Source organism: Schistocerca nitens, chromosome 9, assembly GCF_023898315.1.
Source record: "Schistocerca nitens isolate TAMUIC-IGC-003100 chromosome 9, iqSchNite1.1, whole genome shotgun sequence".
Taxonomy (NCBI): domain Eukaryota; kingdom Metazoa; phylum Arthropoda; class Insecta; order Orthoptera; family Acrididae; genus Schistocerca; species Schistocerca nitens.
The window spans coordinates 38140786-38160069 of NC_064622.1; the positions used below are offsets into that span (position 1 = coordinate 38140786).

The 19284-nt window shown below is 41.5% G+C and overlaps 1 protein-coding gene across 1 annotated transcript; it reads left to right on the forward strand.

The window, feature by feature from the left end:
* Positions 1-10624: 10624 nt before the first annotated feature.
* LOC126203229 (cuticle protein 9.5-like) lies at positions 10625-15900 on the forward strand. Its single transcript, XM_049937474.1, has 2 exons — positions 10625-10776; positions 15451-15900. The coding sequence occupies exons 1-2, from the start codon at positions 10768-10770 to the stop codon at positions 15757-15759; spliced, it is 318 nt and encodes a 105-aa protein (XP_049793431.1). The 5' UTR covers positions 10625-10767; the 3' UTR covers positions 15760-15900.
* The last annotated feature ends 3384 nt before the right edge of the window (positions 15901-19284 follow it).

A 19284-nucleotide genomic window follows, 5' to 3' on the forward strand; every position in this document is an offset into this window, starting at 1 on the left:
ACCGAAAATCTCCCATGTAAACATGAACAAGAGATCCGAAAACAGCGATGGTGTGGAACCTAATCCGCCCTCTTCGTCTACGGGGCGCAGAAAGCAGTAGATGCCGGGGCTGAGCTTGTTGCTTGTTCCTTCACTTTCAGAAGGCGTTGGATACAGTTCCACGCTACCATCTAATGGAAAAAAATAAGAGCGTACTGGATATCAGACCAGTTTTGTGACTGGACTGAAAATTTCCAGAGAACAGCATGTCATCCGGAACAGAGAGAAACCTTCAGACGTTAAAAGTAACTTCTGGTGTACCCAAAGGGAGTGTGATTGGACCATTTCTATTCTTAGTATATGGAAGTAACCTAGTGGATTAAGCCAGAAGTCTAAAGGACTTTCCGCAGATAACTTTTCACTGTACGCGATGAAGTCTCGATTCTAGAAAATTGTAGAGAAATGCAGGTAGAACTACAGAGAAGCGACGCTTGTGCAGATATAAGCAAATGAAAAATTTACATGAACAAGGAAAGCGTATTACGTATTAATAGGAATAATGACCCGTTACTGTTTCATAACAAGATTACAGTCACCGGAAACAGTCACCTGTATCAAATATCTGGGAATATGCGTTCGGAACGATTTGAAGTAGAACGACCAAATAACAGTTATCGAAGGTAAACCAGATGCCAGAGAGACTCATTGTGGAGACCTCAGGGAGTGTAGCCCAACGAAAACGGAGTTGCCTTACTAAACCCTCGCTCGATCAATTCTTGAATATTGCTCCTCTATCTATCATTGGTACTAGATAGGATTTAAGTTAAATAAATAGAGAAACCCACGGAATAGCAGCATGTTTCGTTGTTCCTTCAGTAAGTGGGAAAACGTGACGGAGATGTTCAGACAACTCAGTGGTAGACTAGAAGAGAGGTGTTCTGCATCACACAGATAAACTTCCGAGATGTACAGTCCTAGAAGAGTCAAGCAATATGATGATTCCTCCTACGAACATCTCGTGAAAATGCCATGGGGCAAAATTAAATAGACCCGAGCACACACGGATCTACTTTGCACGTGCCATTCGCAAACTGAAGATGAATCGGGGAACGCGAGTGTGGTGCACAAAGTACTCTGCGTCTCTCACCAGAAGTCATCATCTTGCGGAGCATACATGTGGATGAAGATTATTTAGGGGATTCTTCAACCCAAGCCATTAATTTTCCTTATCTTTCCCTCCATGATGAGCTCATCATTTCCAACTTCCGCTACAGTTAACACCACACGTGAATGGCAGAGTAATCACGTAGATGTAGATGTAGATGTGACGCAAGCAGCAAGTGTTTTCCTTCAGCTTATAAGGTTAGTTAGTCGCTGAAAAAGTCCACGATGTGAGCAACAGGTACACAAAATAACCTTTGCACACAGTCGCAGGTCAAACATGCAATGTCTCAATTTCAGGACAAAATCTCCTGTCAGTAATTTCATATGAAAAAGAGAGCTTAGATTTTATCGAGAAATAAGTTTAGTACATTTAGATTACTCCTATTTAAAGTCAGGTTAGCTTCAATTCTTTTAAATTTTCGCTTCAGGTTCAAACATAAAACTTCCTGGCTTCTCAGTAAAAGTTTCACTAATTTATGGGACGAACATGTTCCGATAAAACCTGTAAGAGTGATGAGGAAACCTGGACTCTTAGCTTACCGATAAACTCAAACGCGTGTTGAGTAGCAGAGACGCAGAATCAGGGAAGTATTAACAACGCCCGACCTCTGGGAATCATCTCGCCTACAAGCGACTACGCAGCCGAGTTACGCTGTGAGAAATGCAAAACTCAGGTACGCCCATTCGTTAACTGAGGACTTGCGCACAGCCTCCAGTTTGGAAAAACCTACGAGGTCTGAGAATAGGTGAACCTTAATCTGCCACTATACCTCTGCACAAGGGCGCAAACCCCCGAATAGCTTGAAATATAAGTGGCTCGTACAAACGAAAGTTTTTTCTGCAACCGGTAACCCTCAACACGGTCAGGACGTCAACTACGAGAACCCGTTTGGCAGCTGCAGGACACGACAGTGTTACAATGGAAATCATTAGTAAACTTGTCAGTCCATTACTGCCTATAATAACAGACATTCTCAACGTTTCTCTGGATTCCAACTTTTTCCCGATTACCTGCAAGCAGCGACTCATAAAACTTCTGCTCCAAAAGGAATCTACCAAACAACTTGACTTCCCACCTATTTGTATTCTACTAGTATCATCTAAGGTTTTAGAATACACAGTTCACAATAAGTCTTCAAACTGATAATCTTGTGGATGAACACCAATCTGGTTACCGTCAAAATCGTAGTACGACGACTGCTCTTGTAAAAGTGACTGAAGAAGAGAAACAAGCTATGGACAAACAATAGGCGACTGTTATATGCTTTCTGGATTTCAACGAAGCCTTGATATTATACTTAGTCAACTCAAAAATCAAAACTTTTCTTTCAGAGGTGTACAATGGATTCACTCATACTTCACACCCCGCCAACAGTGTGTAATGATAGGAACAAAGGAGTCACAATGGAGGAATGCAGCATCAGGAGCTCCATAAGGATCAGTATTGGCCCTATTAACATTCTCATTCCGTGTTAATGATGCCTCGACCATTGTCTACCACTGAATTTATACGCTGACGACCTTACGTTACACCTAAGTGAAAGCGCAACAAACCCGCGTACAGCCATCCAGCACGTAAACGCTGTCTTAGCTGCTTTATCAGAGTGAACGCAGAACATTGGTTTGAAGCTTAATCCATCTAAAACGCTAGTAACGTTAGTTGCTTACAAAATACTTATTAACACACAGTTCAGAGAACCTCTTCCATCCTTAATACTAAACATCACGGAAATTATGTTCTCTTCTTCTGAAAAGAACCAAAGAATTCTGAACCACCACCTAGAGTGGACTGCACGCACAACAGCCGTCCGTAAGAATGTATCAGAATTACACCATTCATTACTGAAATAGGAAAAAGTATCTTCTCTCGAGCTAGATAAGTAACTTTTAGAGTCACTAACATTCCAATTCCGTGATTATGGTGATCCTATTCTCTAAGGACTTTCGTACGAGAGATCACGCCTGCTGGAACTGGTGATGAATTCTTGGGAGCGCAGCGTTTGTAACGTACACTATTTCGACCACATCACTCCTGCCTCAGAAAAATTATCATGGGTACGTGCCGATAAGTGTAGAAACTACCATACCATATGTTTGCTCTATCGTCTTCTCAAGAATTGCAGCCATTGTTATTTATCAACATTTGCTCTACCATCTGAACAACGTAGGAGTAACACGCGTTCTTACCAAAGCAACTTACTCTCTGTACCACTGCACCACAATGCCATGTTCTCTGAATCATTTACTGTATCTAGAACCCGACTTTGAAACAATCTTATTTAAAATATTGAAGAAATTAAAACTATTTCAAACTTCAAGACACCTAATGGTCTACTTTCTGCCACAATAGCTATCTCTTCCATATACTCGTCTGCACCCCTTAACTACAGAATTGTCTATTGAAATTATCTTCTTTCCCAACAGCCAAAGCTGCTTTCATTTCAATCTGCGCCTCTCTTACATTATATCTTTCACTTCCTGTGGCATTAACCAAGACTTCACAAGTACAAAATTAATTAGTATCGTTCTTAATACCAGCATAATTTTATCATTATTACTACTACTACTATTGTTATTATTACTATTTCCAATTATTGTCTTATTAATAACGTAAATTATTATTATTTTCAATGTTTTTTATGTGCTGTTCGTGGTCAGATGTAAGGGCCTAATCTGGTTAGACTAAATATGCAATAAATAAAGAAATAAACTATTTTTGTCAGTTGCGTACGAGTCCAGTGAATAAGTCATACAAAAACATATTGTATGTTATTTACCTCTGTTTATATGTTTCACATACGGTGTAAGGAGATTTAGTGAGGTGATAACGTCTTTGAGAGACTATTTTGATTGTTTGCCTTTCACCGTTTTCCTTGATCAAATTTTTCACAACTAGGTTCCTTCAATGCATAATAGTTTAAACTTCTACAATGGGGAGACCATAAAGCCATAGCACTAAATGTATATCAAATTCATAGCTGAAATACTAAAACAGAAAACATTCTGCTTCCTGGAATATAGCGTTGATGTTATGTTCTTAAGACTGAAGATTGGTTTGAAGCTGCTCAAAATTGTTAATATCTTTTGCAGAACTACTCATGACAGGATTTCTTTACTCTCCTGTATAGAGAAATTATAGCTCCTACATGCACGCATGCTTTCACAGCTTTGCTATTTTCTTACAGCCGTTTCTGTATTCTAATTTTGCACCTTTCACCAATCTCACTTTTTGGATGCTTCAATCACTTTCTTCTGTTTAAGTTCATGTATTTTTTTATTTCCTCCAAGGATTTCTTACAGACCTCATCCATCTGCTTAGTCATTTCTCTGCTGCTTCCAGTATTTCGCCTTTCAAAGCTACGCTTTCATCTTCTACTCTATTAAATTCCCCAATTTCAGTCAATAGTTGCCACAGTCTTCTCTTGAACTCAACAAATTCCGGACCTATCAACTTATCGAGGTTCTATCTCCTTACGTCCCTACCTTTCACGAATTTCTTTAGTTTTGATCGGCTATGCCTAAGCAATAAAATATGAACAGTACCCACATCTGTTGGTAAAAAAAAAAAAAAAGAAAAAAAGTTTTGCCGGCCGGAGTGGCCAAGCGGTTCTAGGCGCTACAGTCTGGAGCCGAGCGACAGCTCCGGTCGGAGGTTCGAATCCTGCCTCGGGCATGGATGTGTGTGATGTCCTTAGGTTAGTTAGGTTTATGTAGTGCTAAGTTCTACGGGACTGATGACCTCAGATGCTAAGTCTCATAGTTCTCAGAGCCACTTGAACCATTTGATCTAATTGTATTCCCGTGTCTCCGATGAATTCGTGTTAAAGATTAGGACTACTTACGTCGCGTTTATGTATTTTGCGCACTGCACTTAACTTGCGATATGAACTCTCATCCACGTTCTAACGTCAGCAGGGATAATCAAGGCGAAGCTCGGTTGCAACTAGAACGAACTTTCCAGAACAGCAAAGAGAAGCAACTTTTTGCTATTGTTTGCAACACTTACAGGTTAGAACAGTGACATTATGGAGATTCCGAGACCACTTGCTGCTTATCATATTACGTCCGACATGTTTGCGCTGGAACTTTATTCTTCAAGTAGACTGTCAGACTGAACCTCTCATGCCCACCAGATGTGCTTCTTCTGCAATGTGCATAATATACAATCTACTCTCCGAATCGGACTATGACACTGTTAGAAGCAGCTGTGATCATAACATTTAGCCAAATACTCATTTATGCCCTTAGTTCTTTCCATTGCATACAACAAGCACTGATTAATCTTGAAATACGCTATAAGTCATTTCTTGAGCAGAAACGTTTTCCTGAAAGTGGCAATTATTCAGGGGATTTTTCTGAAGACATTCTTTCATGTACTTCGATAAAAACACAAAATAGTAGTTGACTTAAAAGTTTACTATTTGTACGTACGACTGTGTGTCTTTTAGCTTATGTTTTTCCGCCAAATTCCGGTGGCTGGACAACTCGGTGGCCTGCACTCACAGACGCTGTCTTCAGTTTGATGATGGTATCGTACCCGAAAATGGCCTACAGTTGGTAATAAACAAAATTCCTGTCGATGATGGAATTGTGTTTCCTCGATCACGTCACTCTTTCCTGTGCTCAGTTAATGCAAATGTTACTGGACAAGCTACGTGAAATCTATAAGCTCCCTTTCGTTATTGTCTACTCACTGGTTTCCTTAATATTCCTCTTCATATATAAAATACTTTCATAATTTCATAACTCCAATATCAGACAGTATACGTCCTGAATCTTGGCTGTACATTTGGTCAACACTAACTCTTTCTCCATCGCCTTCTCCATTTCAGCCATACAGTTCTGGAACAAACTACGTAGCTAACCTGCGTGTTTTCCAGAATCATTCTTCATTCACGAAATCAATACTTTACCCATTACTATCGGTGTAGCTTCCCTCTTGGTACTTGAGAGCTGTTTTAGTTTTGTCCAGTACAGAAAAAGTACAGCATCTCTGTCGCATTTTCAAAACTATCGACTAATTTCTTATCCCTATCAATCTCCGTCTTCTTCCTCCCATTTACCCGCTAATTTACCATTCTGTTCTTTGCACTTCCTCTGATCAATCAGTATCTTTTTCAATAATTAATTTCTTTTGCACTGCTGCTACACATTTTTGTTAAATTTTGTTACTCAACTTGACTAGAAAGTAATGAGAAAATTTCTTAACACAGTGGTAGTTAAACTAACATTTCTTACACTTTACATGTTCATTAATATATCTGTTAAGATTAATATTAGCTACTGGCTCACTCTTTTCTTCATAAATTGGATATTGTGATAACCGTTTAAATATAAAGTTAGAACTTAGTTAGCCGTGTTCTCCAAGAACCTGACCAACTAATTTAGTGGTATGCGTTCAGTACAACCGCCTTCAGCAATTGCCAGTAGCACAGTAATAGGTTTCGTAGGCTCTTTACAGTCCATTCTAGGGCAACGCCTATGTCTGATGTTATCCAAGGGATGATGTGTATCGACTTGTATTTCGACCTGGGTTTTATCTCATCTGCCAGATCCCTGCTGTGGGAAGTGGTTTCCAGATTACTGGTATCTGTTAGATCGATGTCTGCGAGGAAGGTGAGTTCTTCATGTTTACTGATTACGCTTATGTCAATCCCACTACGAGGGATTTTTTATTGGATATTACGCCTCGGTTCGAGCTAATTTTGAAAAAAAAAAAATGTTCAATTCTGTGTGAAACCTTATGGGACTTAACTGCTATGGTCATCAGTCCCTGAGCTTACACACTACTTAACCTAAATTATCCTAAGGACAAAAACATACATCCATGCCCGAGGGAGGACTCAAACCTCCGCCGGGACCAGCCGCACAGTCAGTAACTGCAGCGCTAATTTTGAAATTTTTGTTTTCCGCAATAGTGAGAGGATTATTATTATTATACACATTACAGGCCTTTTATCAGACCAAGCGAAACATTCATTACTAATTGTTTTTCCTGTTCTCCTTCATTCGTTCACTAACGGCTCTCTTCCTTTCCTCCGTCCACTGTGACCTTTGGGCTGTAGATGCTGTTTTCTCTGATATCACTTCCCATTTGTACACCTTGTGTCTATAGATGCCTTCGTCCATGACGTCTTTTAAATCTATCTGAGCTCTTTCCAGATCAGTTTTCACTTCTGTCATCCAGGGTGTAGTGGTCTTCGGTCTGGATGTACCTGAGGATTCTGTTGGTGAGTCTGGCCTGTGGGTGATTGCTTATGTGTCCATAACATTTTAGTCGCCTCATTCTAATGTCCCGTGCGATATTGGAGAACTTCACTGTGGTGTCCCTGGATTATTATTATTGTTATTATTATTACTGCTCTTATTTTGTTACCATACACATCATGTACTTACCTTAGTTATAAAAATGTGTCTGATGGCCCAGCCTTATTAGGTGAAATAAATCCATCAGTAAGCAACATGAAACTTCAGAGGTAATTCCTTAACTTCAGATTGATATAAAATCCTCTTAAGGGTCCTATTTGACACGTTAGAAAAACAGGCAGACAAATTAGACGGTGAATACCAGGAAGGATTTCGAAAATGGTCTTGTGCAGTCTAAATCTGCTATCTTAAAACGATCCTTCAAATTCGCAAAACTAAACAGGTAGCAAAATTTTCAACAGACGGGTCCTGTTTAACGATCTAGAGGAATTATAAGTTCTAAAATCAAAAAGAAGTTCGTCACCAGAAAAATCCTGACCATCACATCAAAAGTCAATATTTTAGGACTACTTTTTGGACTGTTCTGGATCAAAACAGGAGTTAAACTAGGAGATGGATTACCGCCATTACTGTTCAGTTTATTTCTAGAAAACGTGATACGGTACTGGAAATATGAAAGTAAAGGTATAAATTTTAGCAGAAGCTGCGAAAATAAAATTCGCCATCATTCTCTACTATTTAATTATGACATTGCAATCTGATCCAATAAAACCTCAGAAGCGTTGCAATCCGTAGAGAATCTCCATGAAATATCGGTAAAAGCTGTGTTCCTAGTTTCATAAGACAAGACGCGCTACACGTTTAGCTCAGGGTAAAGGTTTAACAACTAACGTTTAATCACAAAATTTGGCTTAATCTCCTGAACAGATACTAATTTTTACAACATTTCTCGTTGAGAATATCAGTTTGCTTGGTAAAATATTTTAAAATTTGAACAGTTCTTGGGTATCCGACTGGGTAGCGTCGTAATTTCTCCACAATATTTCGGCGGACGTACACGCTGCCATCTTCAGGTGGATCCTGACGAATACCCGAGAACTGTTCAAATTGGAAATACGTTGGAAAAACTTCAGATCGCATTGTAAAATTTGATTAAAAAGACTGTTTGAGAAGCTGATGTTTGTTGATCAACGATACCTGCTCCGTTCACGGCCACCGCTTGCTATCATGGTGTAATATGGTCTGAAGATGGTCACGTGTTGACCGAAACCGGTTGTTATTGTCACTATGTATTTTATTACGGTCAATGCAGTTTCTAATTCAGTTTCATAATGTTGTTGTTGTGGTGTTCAGTCCTGAGACTGGTTTGATGCAGCTCTCCATGCTACTCTATCCTGTGCAAGTTTCTTCATCTCCCAGTACCTACTGCAGCCTACATCCTTCTGAATCTGCTTAGTGTGTTCATCTATTGGTCTCCCTCTACGATTTTTACCCTCCAAGCTGCCCTCCAATACTAAATTGGTGATCCCTCGATGTCTCAGAACATACACTACCAACCGATCCCTTTTTCTAGTCACGTTGTGCCACAAGCTCCTCTTCTCTCCAATTCTATTCAATATCTCCTCATTAGTTATGTGGTCTACCCATCTAATCTTCGCCGGCCGCTGCTGGCCGAGCGGTTCTGGCGCTACAGTCTGGAACCGCGCGCCCGCTACGGTCGCAGGTTCGAATCCTGCCTCGGGCATGGATGTGTGTGTGTCCTTAGGTTAGTTAGGTTTAAGTAGTTCTAAGTTCTAGGGGACTTATGACCTCAGCAGTTGAGTCCCATAGTGCTCAGAGCCATTTGAACCATTTGAACCAGCCATCTAATCTTCAGCATTCTTCTGTAGCACCACATTTCGAAAGCTTCTATTCTCTTCTTGTCTAAACTATTTATCGTCCATGTTTCACTTCCATACATGTCTACACTCCATACAAATACTCCCAGAAACGACTTCCTGACACTTAAATCTATACTCGATGTTAACAAATTTCTCTTCTTCAGAAACGCTTTCCTTGCCATTGCCAGTCTACATTTTATATCCTCTCTACTTCGACCATCATCAGTTATTTTGCTCCCCAAATAGCAAAACTCCTTTACTACTTTAAGTGTCTCATTTCCTAATCTAATACCCTCAACATCACCCGACTTAATTCGACTACATCCCTTTATCCTCGTTTTGCTTTTGTTGATATTCATCTTATATCCTCCTTTCAAGACACTGCCCATTCCGTTCAACTGCTCTTCCAAGTCCTTTGCTGTCTCTGACAGAATTACAATGTCATTGGCGAACCTCAATGTTTTTATTTCTTCTGCATGGACTTTAATACCTACTCCGAATTTTTCTTTTGTTTCCTTCACTGCTTGCTCAATATACAGATTGAATAACATCGGGGAGAGGCTACAGCCCTGTGTCACTCCCTTCCCAACCGCTGCTTCCCTTTCATGCGCCTCGACTCTTATAACTGCCATCTGCTTTCTGTACAAATTGTAAATAGCCTTTCGCTCCCTGTATTTTACTCCTGCCACCTTCAGAATTTGAAAGGGTGTATTCCAACCAACATTGTCAAAAGGTTTCTCTAAGTCTACAAATGCTAGAAACATAGGTTGGCCTTTCCTTAATCTTTCTTCTAAGATAAGTCGTAGGGTCAGTATTGCTTCACGTGTTCCGACATTTCTACGGAATCCAAACTGATCTTCCCCGAGGTCGGCTTCTATCAGTTTTTCCATTCGTCTGTAAAGAATTCGGGTTAGTATTTTGCAGCTGTGACTTATTAAACTGATAGCTCGGTAATTTTCACATCTGTCAACACCTGCTTTCTTTGGGATTGGTATCATAATGATACTCGGATTAAAAGAAGGAAAACCTGCTAACTAAGTTCAAAGACGGTACACAGTTTGACACAGCGAATAAAAATAATGTCACCGTGATTTTAAAGAGTTTGGGAACTGGACAGATGTTGGGCCTGTCGCTGTCGCGACCGCGAAGTCGGGGACCAGTGGCCTGCGTGTGGCGCTGCGCGCTGTAACAAAGGACGGTCGCCGGTGCCTTCCAGAGTCGCGGTGCGTCGCCAGGGCGGCTGGCGGCCGGCAACAGCGAAGACGCTGACCTCGGGGGTCTACGCAGGACGGGCGCTGGCCTTGATCTTCACGCAGGAGCGAACGACCGCGGCGGCGCGGCGGTGTCTGCCGGCCACCGCCCCCTCCCCCGTTCCCACCGGCCGGCACCTGATTTATTTAAATATGTCGCCTCTCAGGCGTGGTCCGAGGGTTGCAGACCGCCTATAAAAGCCCAGGCGTAGTCGGCGAAAGGCACTTCTGCTCTCCAGCAGCTTACAGCGTAGCCACCAGCCGACGCCACCACACCGCCCAGCACCATGAACTCCGTAAGTACTCGGCGCACCAGTACTTTCGTTACTGCTTAACTCGCTACACTTAGCAGGCCCACTTCCTTTATCGCGCTGGGGCGTGCCCAGAGCTGTGGACCACATCCAAGTCCATCCTAGGCGCTTTACTTCTTGTAAATCGTATGCGCGTCTAACGATCTGAAACTATTCGCAATTTACACTGTCTGCTAACACAAAAACTTCTCTTTCGTCACTTACCCTATGCTTCGGAGTTTGCAGCTCGTGTTCTAATGGGTAACTGGTGCCTCTAGATTACGGAGTCCCTCGTTCGATTCCCGACTACATTGGGGACTTTCTCCATCCGTAGACTGAGTGTTTGTGTTGTCCTCATCATTTCATCATCATTAGGGAAAATAGCGAGACTGAATAGTGTAAGGACTGGGAATGTTCGGGCGCTGATAATCGCGTCTTTGAGCCCTCCGCAAACCTAAAATCATCATTATGCTTCGGAAATAGATGGACCATAGGCTCACGACCACATCCAAGTCCAGCCTAGGCCCTTTACTTCTTGTAAGTCGTATGCGCGTGTTTGAGATTTTTTTTTAATCTAATCTACTAGCGTTGTGCTCTGAAAAAATTTTCCATAGTTATCTAACTGAACCAGGACTTCGCGCTATGCAGTTGTTAGAAAGTAACTAAACGGAGGAAAAGTATGAAATGACAAACTGAGCACCACTCCGCCTAATGTTTCTTCGCCTCAGTATGCACTCTAAATACTGTCTGCCTTCTGAACGGTAGTCAACCGTAAATTCTATACATCAGCCCTCCGTATACACTCAAATGTTAACATATTGATAACGTTTGCTCTCGCCATCGGGAGATAAAATTAGCATTTCAGTAGATGCCCTTTCCCTGAAACAGTGTCTACAGGTTTGCGCCTAGTAAGGTGACACACCGCTAAGACTCTGGACTCGTACTCGTAAGGACGTCGGCTCAAATCCCAGCTCATTTAGGATCTCATTGATTTCCCTAACGTGAATGCTGGTATTGATCGTGTGAAATGGTGCTACCGATCACCTTCCCCATCATAGACCAATACGATTTTGGATTTCGACTCTAAAGACCTCGACGTAGACGAGACTTTAACCCAAAACTTCTTTCCTTCACACAAAGGAGTACCTGATCAAGTTCACACTAGTCAATACTGCGTGCACGTGGTAGCACTTAACAGAGGGTTTGCGACAGTGTTGATGCTGTCGTTCTAACCCGCTGTTCGAAGACAATGCAGCCCTCTGCATCCATTTTCATCTAGTTACTGTAGTCGATTCTCCCGCTACCATTTTCATCACCAACTTCCCTCCTGTACCAAATTATCTATTCCTCCCCATCACAGGACGTCTTACTACCCTATGCCTGCTGTACGCCAGGTACTGCGATAATGCAGTTTCCCCATCGATTCATTTCATCAGGCCTTCCGTACTTGTCCGATTAACCCATATAATCTTCACTCCTCTACAACCTCACTACCCAGTATTTTTTATTATCATTTTATCAGCCGTCTTTGTCGACAACGTTTCATTTTGTTATATAGCCACGCACCAGAAAAATACTTTCAGAAAATACTTACTAGTATTCAGTTCCATATTTTATATTACAAGTACTTCTGTCCTTAAGAAATTGCAGTCTCCTTTTTTACCATCTCTTTCTCTCTGTTGTCCTGTGTGTTGTGAACAAGTAGAAAAACTCTTCTACTAGTTGCAGAGTCTAATTTTCAAATCGTATTCCCTTAGCGTCATATTTCTTAATTCGACTACATTTCCTTACGATGGTATAGCCTCTATTCATATTCATTTTACAATCTACTTTCCAGACACTGCCCAGTCCGCACAGCTGATTTTCAAAATTCGTTGCCGTGTATGAGAGAATTGTAACATAGTCAGAAAAACCTTAAAGCTTTCATTCTCTAGTTCCAAATCGGAATTTATTTTTCAAACTTCGCTTTAGTTTCGTTTAATTCTTCCTCTATACGTACATTGAATACTTTTTGGGTTGGGCCACAACCCTGTCTTTCTCCATTCTCTTACTGCCATCTTTTGATGTCCTTTGACTCTTGCAACAGCAGTGTGAATGTAGATAATCTCTCATTCCCTTATTTTATCCTGTTAACTTAGGAATTCCAGAGAGTGTATTACAGCCAACATTGTCAAAAGCTCCATCTGAGGCTAAAAATGCTATGAATGATGATTTGTCTTTCTTTAATCTATGTTCAGTTCTTCAGAAGGTAACTAGGGTTAGTATTGTGCAGTCGCGACTTATTAAACTGGAAGTTTTGCAATACAATTGCCTATCAACACACTCCATCTTCTGTATCTGGATTGTTAAATACTTCTTCACGTTTAGCGTATTTCGCCTGTCTGCTTTCCACGAATTCAGATGATTATTCAGATCTGCTATTTCTTCTGGAATCAATGTGAATAGAAAATTATACGGTACTGAATCGGTTTTTACGACTCCCGTCTGTACTTACTATCACCGTCTTCCAGGGAAACTATCAGTTCGGCGGCTACCATGTATTTACATGTAACGGATGTGCAGTTTCAATGACAGTTACCGCAATACGACCATTGCCTGCCTCGCACTTTCTCTATGGCTCTTGCAAAAATCGCTGTCTCACATGGAGCAGGTACAATGGACGAGGTTAAATCTCAAACACTGTCGCTCTTAATTCGTTATGCAGACAACGTAGTATATCCATGGAGGACGTACAGAGGTTACTATCAGCGTTAAATGTTGCCAAAAGTGTTTCTCCCGTTTGCGATGCAAATTTAGATTGCAGAAATGGTGAAAAACTTCGTGGTGAGGAGGACGCAGTACAACTTTCTTTCGTTTTCCCGATTTATAACGGAATAGATGGTTTAGCGGACCAAAGGCGAGAGTTTAACGATGGTTGGCGAGTGGCATTTATAGAGAAGGGTTGTTAGATCAGTTGGAGAACGATAGGCAAATAACGGTCTGTAGCACGTTTGGGCAACCTCACCAGCGTTTGGCTGAAATGATTTAGGGAAACTATGAAAAATTTTAATATTTACGATCAGGCGGTGATTTGAACACCTTTCCTGTGTCTGTTGCTACAACAGTACGACTAACGTTGTCAAACACCTCTGCACATCACTGTCAAACGTGGTGTAGTGATCACTTAACTGCACAAAAATGCGATTCGCAAGGTCATTCGCGAGTACCTCGATATTCTACACATCATATCTGGCAGAAGGAAAAGACTAATGCAGTTCACAATATGTAGGTCACAACGAAATGTAAAAATTAAACTGAAACTAGAGTGGGGTTAGAAAATAGTGAAGCAGATTCTGATGATATAAAAAATCTGCCCGACAGAATTTTAAAACTTTAAAATTGGTAGTGTTAGATAGTATAGACGAAATTTTCCGAAACGAAACAATTTATTTTGCTATTAACGCATGTTTCCTATAGCCATTTAGAACAAACTTTTAAATCAGTATAGTTCTTCAGATATGAGTGTAGTTTCGCTGCAAAGGAGACTAAAAACCAGTATGAAAAGTTTAGCGACTAGTCTGTTATCCATTTTCACACAAACTCCGACGGACTCGTCTCACTCATTCTAAAACACAACACTCAGTCGAACCACAAAATCGAGAGTATTTCTGAAGAACCCAGTTAGGGATCCACCCAGGATAACTGACACCATTTGTATGTCTTGCTGTCAAGGCGTCGATTGATCTTGGAACGCTGTCAATAGTTCACCGTGATTGTACTGGGACTTACTGAAGCCGTAAACTGGGAACTAATTCCAAGGTATCTAGTCCCGGATCGACCCACAGTATTCCTCACTACACCGAACACCCACCAAAAAGCTAGTACCGTTTGTTCAGTATTCACCAACACACTGGGGAGTAGTTATGTACAGTCCAGTTATGTACAGTCCAGTTGATCACTGTACATACTGGCACTATTGGGTCGCCAGTTGAGCAGCAAGCACAATTTTTGACAACGCACCATTTTTACGCTGGTACTTGGCTGAGCCATTAACTGGGGACTAATTATTAAGTATCCAAGTGGACAACTACCCACAGTTGTCAGGTGTACATACACTCCGCCGTTAAGGCACCTGTTGTACAACAAACACGTTTTTCCAGATTTCCCTTTGGTCATATTATCAATTGGGTGAGACAATAAATTGGGTGAGCCATACAGTGGGTTAGTTGGGTTGGGTTGTTTGGGGGAAGAGACCAAACAGCGAGGTCGTCGGTCTCATCGGATTAGGGAAGGACGGGGAAGGAAGTCGGCCATGCCCTTTCAAAGGAACCATCCCGGCATTTGCCTGGAGCGATTTAGGGTAATCACGGAAAACCCAAATCAGGATGGCCCAGCGTGGGCCTCAACCGTCGTCCTCTCGGGAAATCACGGAAAATCTAAATCAGGATGGCCGGACGTGGGATTGAACCGTCGTCCTCCTGAATGCGAGCCCAGCGTGCTAACCGCTGCGCCACCTCGCTCAGTAATAGGTAAATTGAGTAGACCATAGTTGAACAGGACGTACGTTGTCCACTGTTGGCCATTATCTGTCTGCGTGTACTGGGGAGTAGATGTGAAGAATCGAGCGAGGCTTTCAGTTGAGACTACTTGTCACCTGGCGCCGCTGGGCCCCCAGCTGATAGGCTGCCTCGCTGTCCACAGTTCGCCGTGATCGCCCTGGCCCTGTTCGCCGCCGCCGCCGCCACCAGCGCGCCTGCCAGCACCAGCCTGGTGCGCGACGCCGCCGTCGTGTCGCCCTACGTCGGCTCCTACGTGGCGCCGGTGGTGCCGTCCACAGTGGTCGCCAGCGGCGTCGTGCCCGCCCCCGGTGTCAAGACCGTCGACGTGAAGGCCGTGCCCTACCCATACACCTACCAGAGCGTCTACCCCGCCGGGGTCTACCCCGCCGGAGTCTACCACGCCGGCATCTACGGCGCCGGCTACCCGGCCATCGTCCCCCACGTCTACTAGACCAGGCTGCCGCACCCACGACTCCTTGACACTGCCCTCGAATCGATCACATTACCTATCTGCCTAGCTGCGTGTGTGTCTCTCTGTATGTCTGTATAAAGTTAAAAAATCCGAATAAAGTGCCCGTGGTATTTTATTCAAGCTACTGTGTCCTTATTTTAATTTATATATTTATCCCAACAAGATTACGACCATCAGCTCTAACGCGCTGCTTCCTCGTTTCGGGTAGGCGCGCCGGCCCCAGATCGAATCCGCCTGGCGGATGAACGATGATGGCCAGTGTGCCGGCCAGCCAGGATGTGGTTTTTATGTGGTTTTCCACATCCTCCTAGGTGAATACCGGGCTGATCCCCACGTCCCGCATCAGTTACACAACTCGCAGACATTTAAAACACATTCACACTATTTCATGATTTACACTAGACGCAGACATCTGGGGTACACTACTTCCATCCCAGGGCGGTATGGGCTGGTGGCAGGAAGGGAATCTGGTCACTCCTTAAAATTAACCTTACCAATTCCGTACTTAACACTGCCAACCCTGCACACAATGCGGGATAAAGGCGGTAGCAAAAGAAAGAAAAAAGAAGAGGACTGTACTGAGTAGCTGCAATATCTCCCATCATCGAGATCCACTATACCGTATAAATTCAACCTTGCAGTCACTTCTGAATAAGGTACAGTTAAAAGGTGATGTACAGGAAAGTATTACTACATGCAAATCTCTTTAGTAGCATGATGGTATTATAATAAACAACTTATTATAAAATATTTAAAAACATGGTTAATACTATACCAAAACTCCTATTAATAATGAGAATCGATGTTACATACACAGGATCGACGAAATATCCCAAAATTAAACATTTTCCTTTATTTGTCATGGGTGTATGCCACACCCATTTTGAACAAATTTGAACAAATGTCAGTGGCATGCAAAGCATTATCGAAAATTCTCTTGCACTGCGTTGAAGACAAACGACTGGTCGAATATCATGGTGGCTTCCGAAGGAGAAAATTATACACAGAACGGAGTTTTAACTTAACATGAACAATATGCCACAAAACTATAGCCAGTATTAGAGAATCTGGTGTTGAAGGAAAATTAGCACACATACTTATTTAATTTACTTGCTTCACTTTACATGTGGCAAGCGCCTTATCGACCCTCCGCCTGCTCTATGAGCCTCCTCTACTTCCGTCTGTCCAATGCGCTGTTTGTCCACTTGCTGTTGCTGTTCATCCTAGTTGTGTCCTCCCGAATGTTATCCCGCCATCTGATTCTGGATCTCCCTCTTCCTCTCGTCCCATCTATTGTTCTGCTGAATGCCATTCTAGGTAGTCTATTCTGTCATTCTTGCTATATGGTCTGCCCAATTCAACCTTCTCCTCTTGAGCATTTCGACGATGTTACGGTGTTTGTAGAGCCCTCTTAATTCTTCATTTCTTCTTATTCTCCATTCCATGTTATTTTCGTCGTACACAGGTCCAAAAAATTTTCTTAGTACTTCTATTTCTAATATTAACAGTTTTTCTTCATCTTCCTTTCTAAATATTAATGTTCCACATTCATATAACATCACAGGTATAATGGTCGATTGATATAAGCGGATTTTGAAGTTACTGCTAAGTGATGTACTTCTTAGAATTTTGATGAAACTAAAAAGTGTCTTGTTTGCTGTTGCTAAACGGGCATCTATTTCTATATCTGTTCTGTTGTTATTACTAAAAGGCTTTCTAGGTACTTGAAGTGGTCAACAGTCTTGAAACTGAATCATCTACAGTCAGAGGTGAATTTTTTCTGGTTTTCTGACTTATGGGCAGGTATTCTGCCTTTTCTTCATACACGGGTAACCCTGATTTTGCAGCAACTTTGCATCATTCTTAGTAATTCTGTTTTGGAACTACTTATTAGTGCTACAGCATCTGCATAGGCAAATCTTGTAATGTTCACATCCCGTAACAGGATCCCTTGTGGACTGGTTATAGAAAATTCTCTATCGACCTTCTCTAGGAGAAGGTTAAATAAAATAGGTGGAATGGCATCCCCTTTTCTCAATCCAGTGCACACCTTAAAATCTTCAGTTTCTCCTACCGGTGTCTTTATGAGACATGAAGTTTCGTCTGTACACATTTTAACTAATCTGATTAATTGTAATGGCATCTTAAATTCCTTCGTTATATTAAGGAGTGTCTGTCGGTGTATGCTATCATAGGCCTTTTTAAAATCTACTAATAATATGTGGACATCTACACTGAATTCCCAATACTTCTCAGTTACTTGTCTTAAGGTGAATAAGTGATCTAATGTGGATCTGTTTCTGCATAAACGGCATTGGTAGTCCCTAATCAGTTCTTCTGTTATTGGAATCAGCCTGTTTAATAGGCAGCTCGATACGATTTTGTAGGTGACAGCCAGTAAGGCAATTCCTCTGTAGTAATCACAAACAAGTGGATCATTCTTCTTAAATATGGGTCACACAATTGCAGTTTTCCAATCTGCAGGAATGGTTTCTGTCTTCAAAATTGTTTCTATTAGCACCTATATTTCTAATTTTAGTTGTGGATCTCCGTTCTTTAATAAGTCAGCATATATCTGGTCTTCCCCACAAGGCTTATTATTATTTAATTTCTTTATTGTTTGCTGTATTTCATTTACTGATGGGGTAGCAACTGTAACAGCTATATCAATTGTATCAAGTTCTTCAAATTTAAAGTAAGAGTGTGGGTCATTGCAGTTGAGAAGTTGTGAAAAATATGTCTTTCACCTTTTTTGTGTGTCACTTTTGTTGGTCAACTTTTTCCCATACTGATCCTTTGTAAAGTGTTCCCTTTTACTGAATTTACTAAAGGATTCTTTTTTATATTTTGATACATTTGCCTTGTCCTGTGATGTTGGAAATCATCCTCTGCTACTCTGATCAAATTGTTATAGTATTCCCTTTTCTCTTGTCTTAGGGTTCTTTGCGTTTCTTCGAGGAGTTTATAGTATCTTTCCTTCAGTGTTATATTGTCCCTGTTTTTAATCGATGCCTTCCTCGGCTTTCTTCTTTCCGTCACTTTTTCATGACACTTTGAGTTAAACCAAATTTTATTAGGTCGTTTTCTTTTACCTATGAATTTGGAAGCTGCTTCTTGAATATAGCCCTTCAGGTACCTCCATCTGCTTTCGATATCGTGTGGTTCTGTATTGGTGCACATCGGTTTTGTTAGATTGCTCTCTATTTCTTTTGTAATTTCTTTTCTATTTCTATTTACCTTCGTTTTGAGTTTCAGTTTCATTTTCGATATGATTAACGTGTAGTATGTGTCACAATCCGCTCCCCTAAAGGTTCCTACATCTTTAATACTGTTTTGGAATCTGTTCCGGATATCTACATGATCTATTTGATTTCACACATAACCTGTGAAAATCTAAGAAATACAATATATAAATTAAGATTATGAGAGTAATGTCTCAGCCATTTTAAACACAAACGGGTATTAGACAATACGAAAGCATAACAGATTGGCTGGTTAACTTAG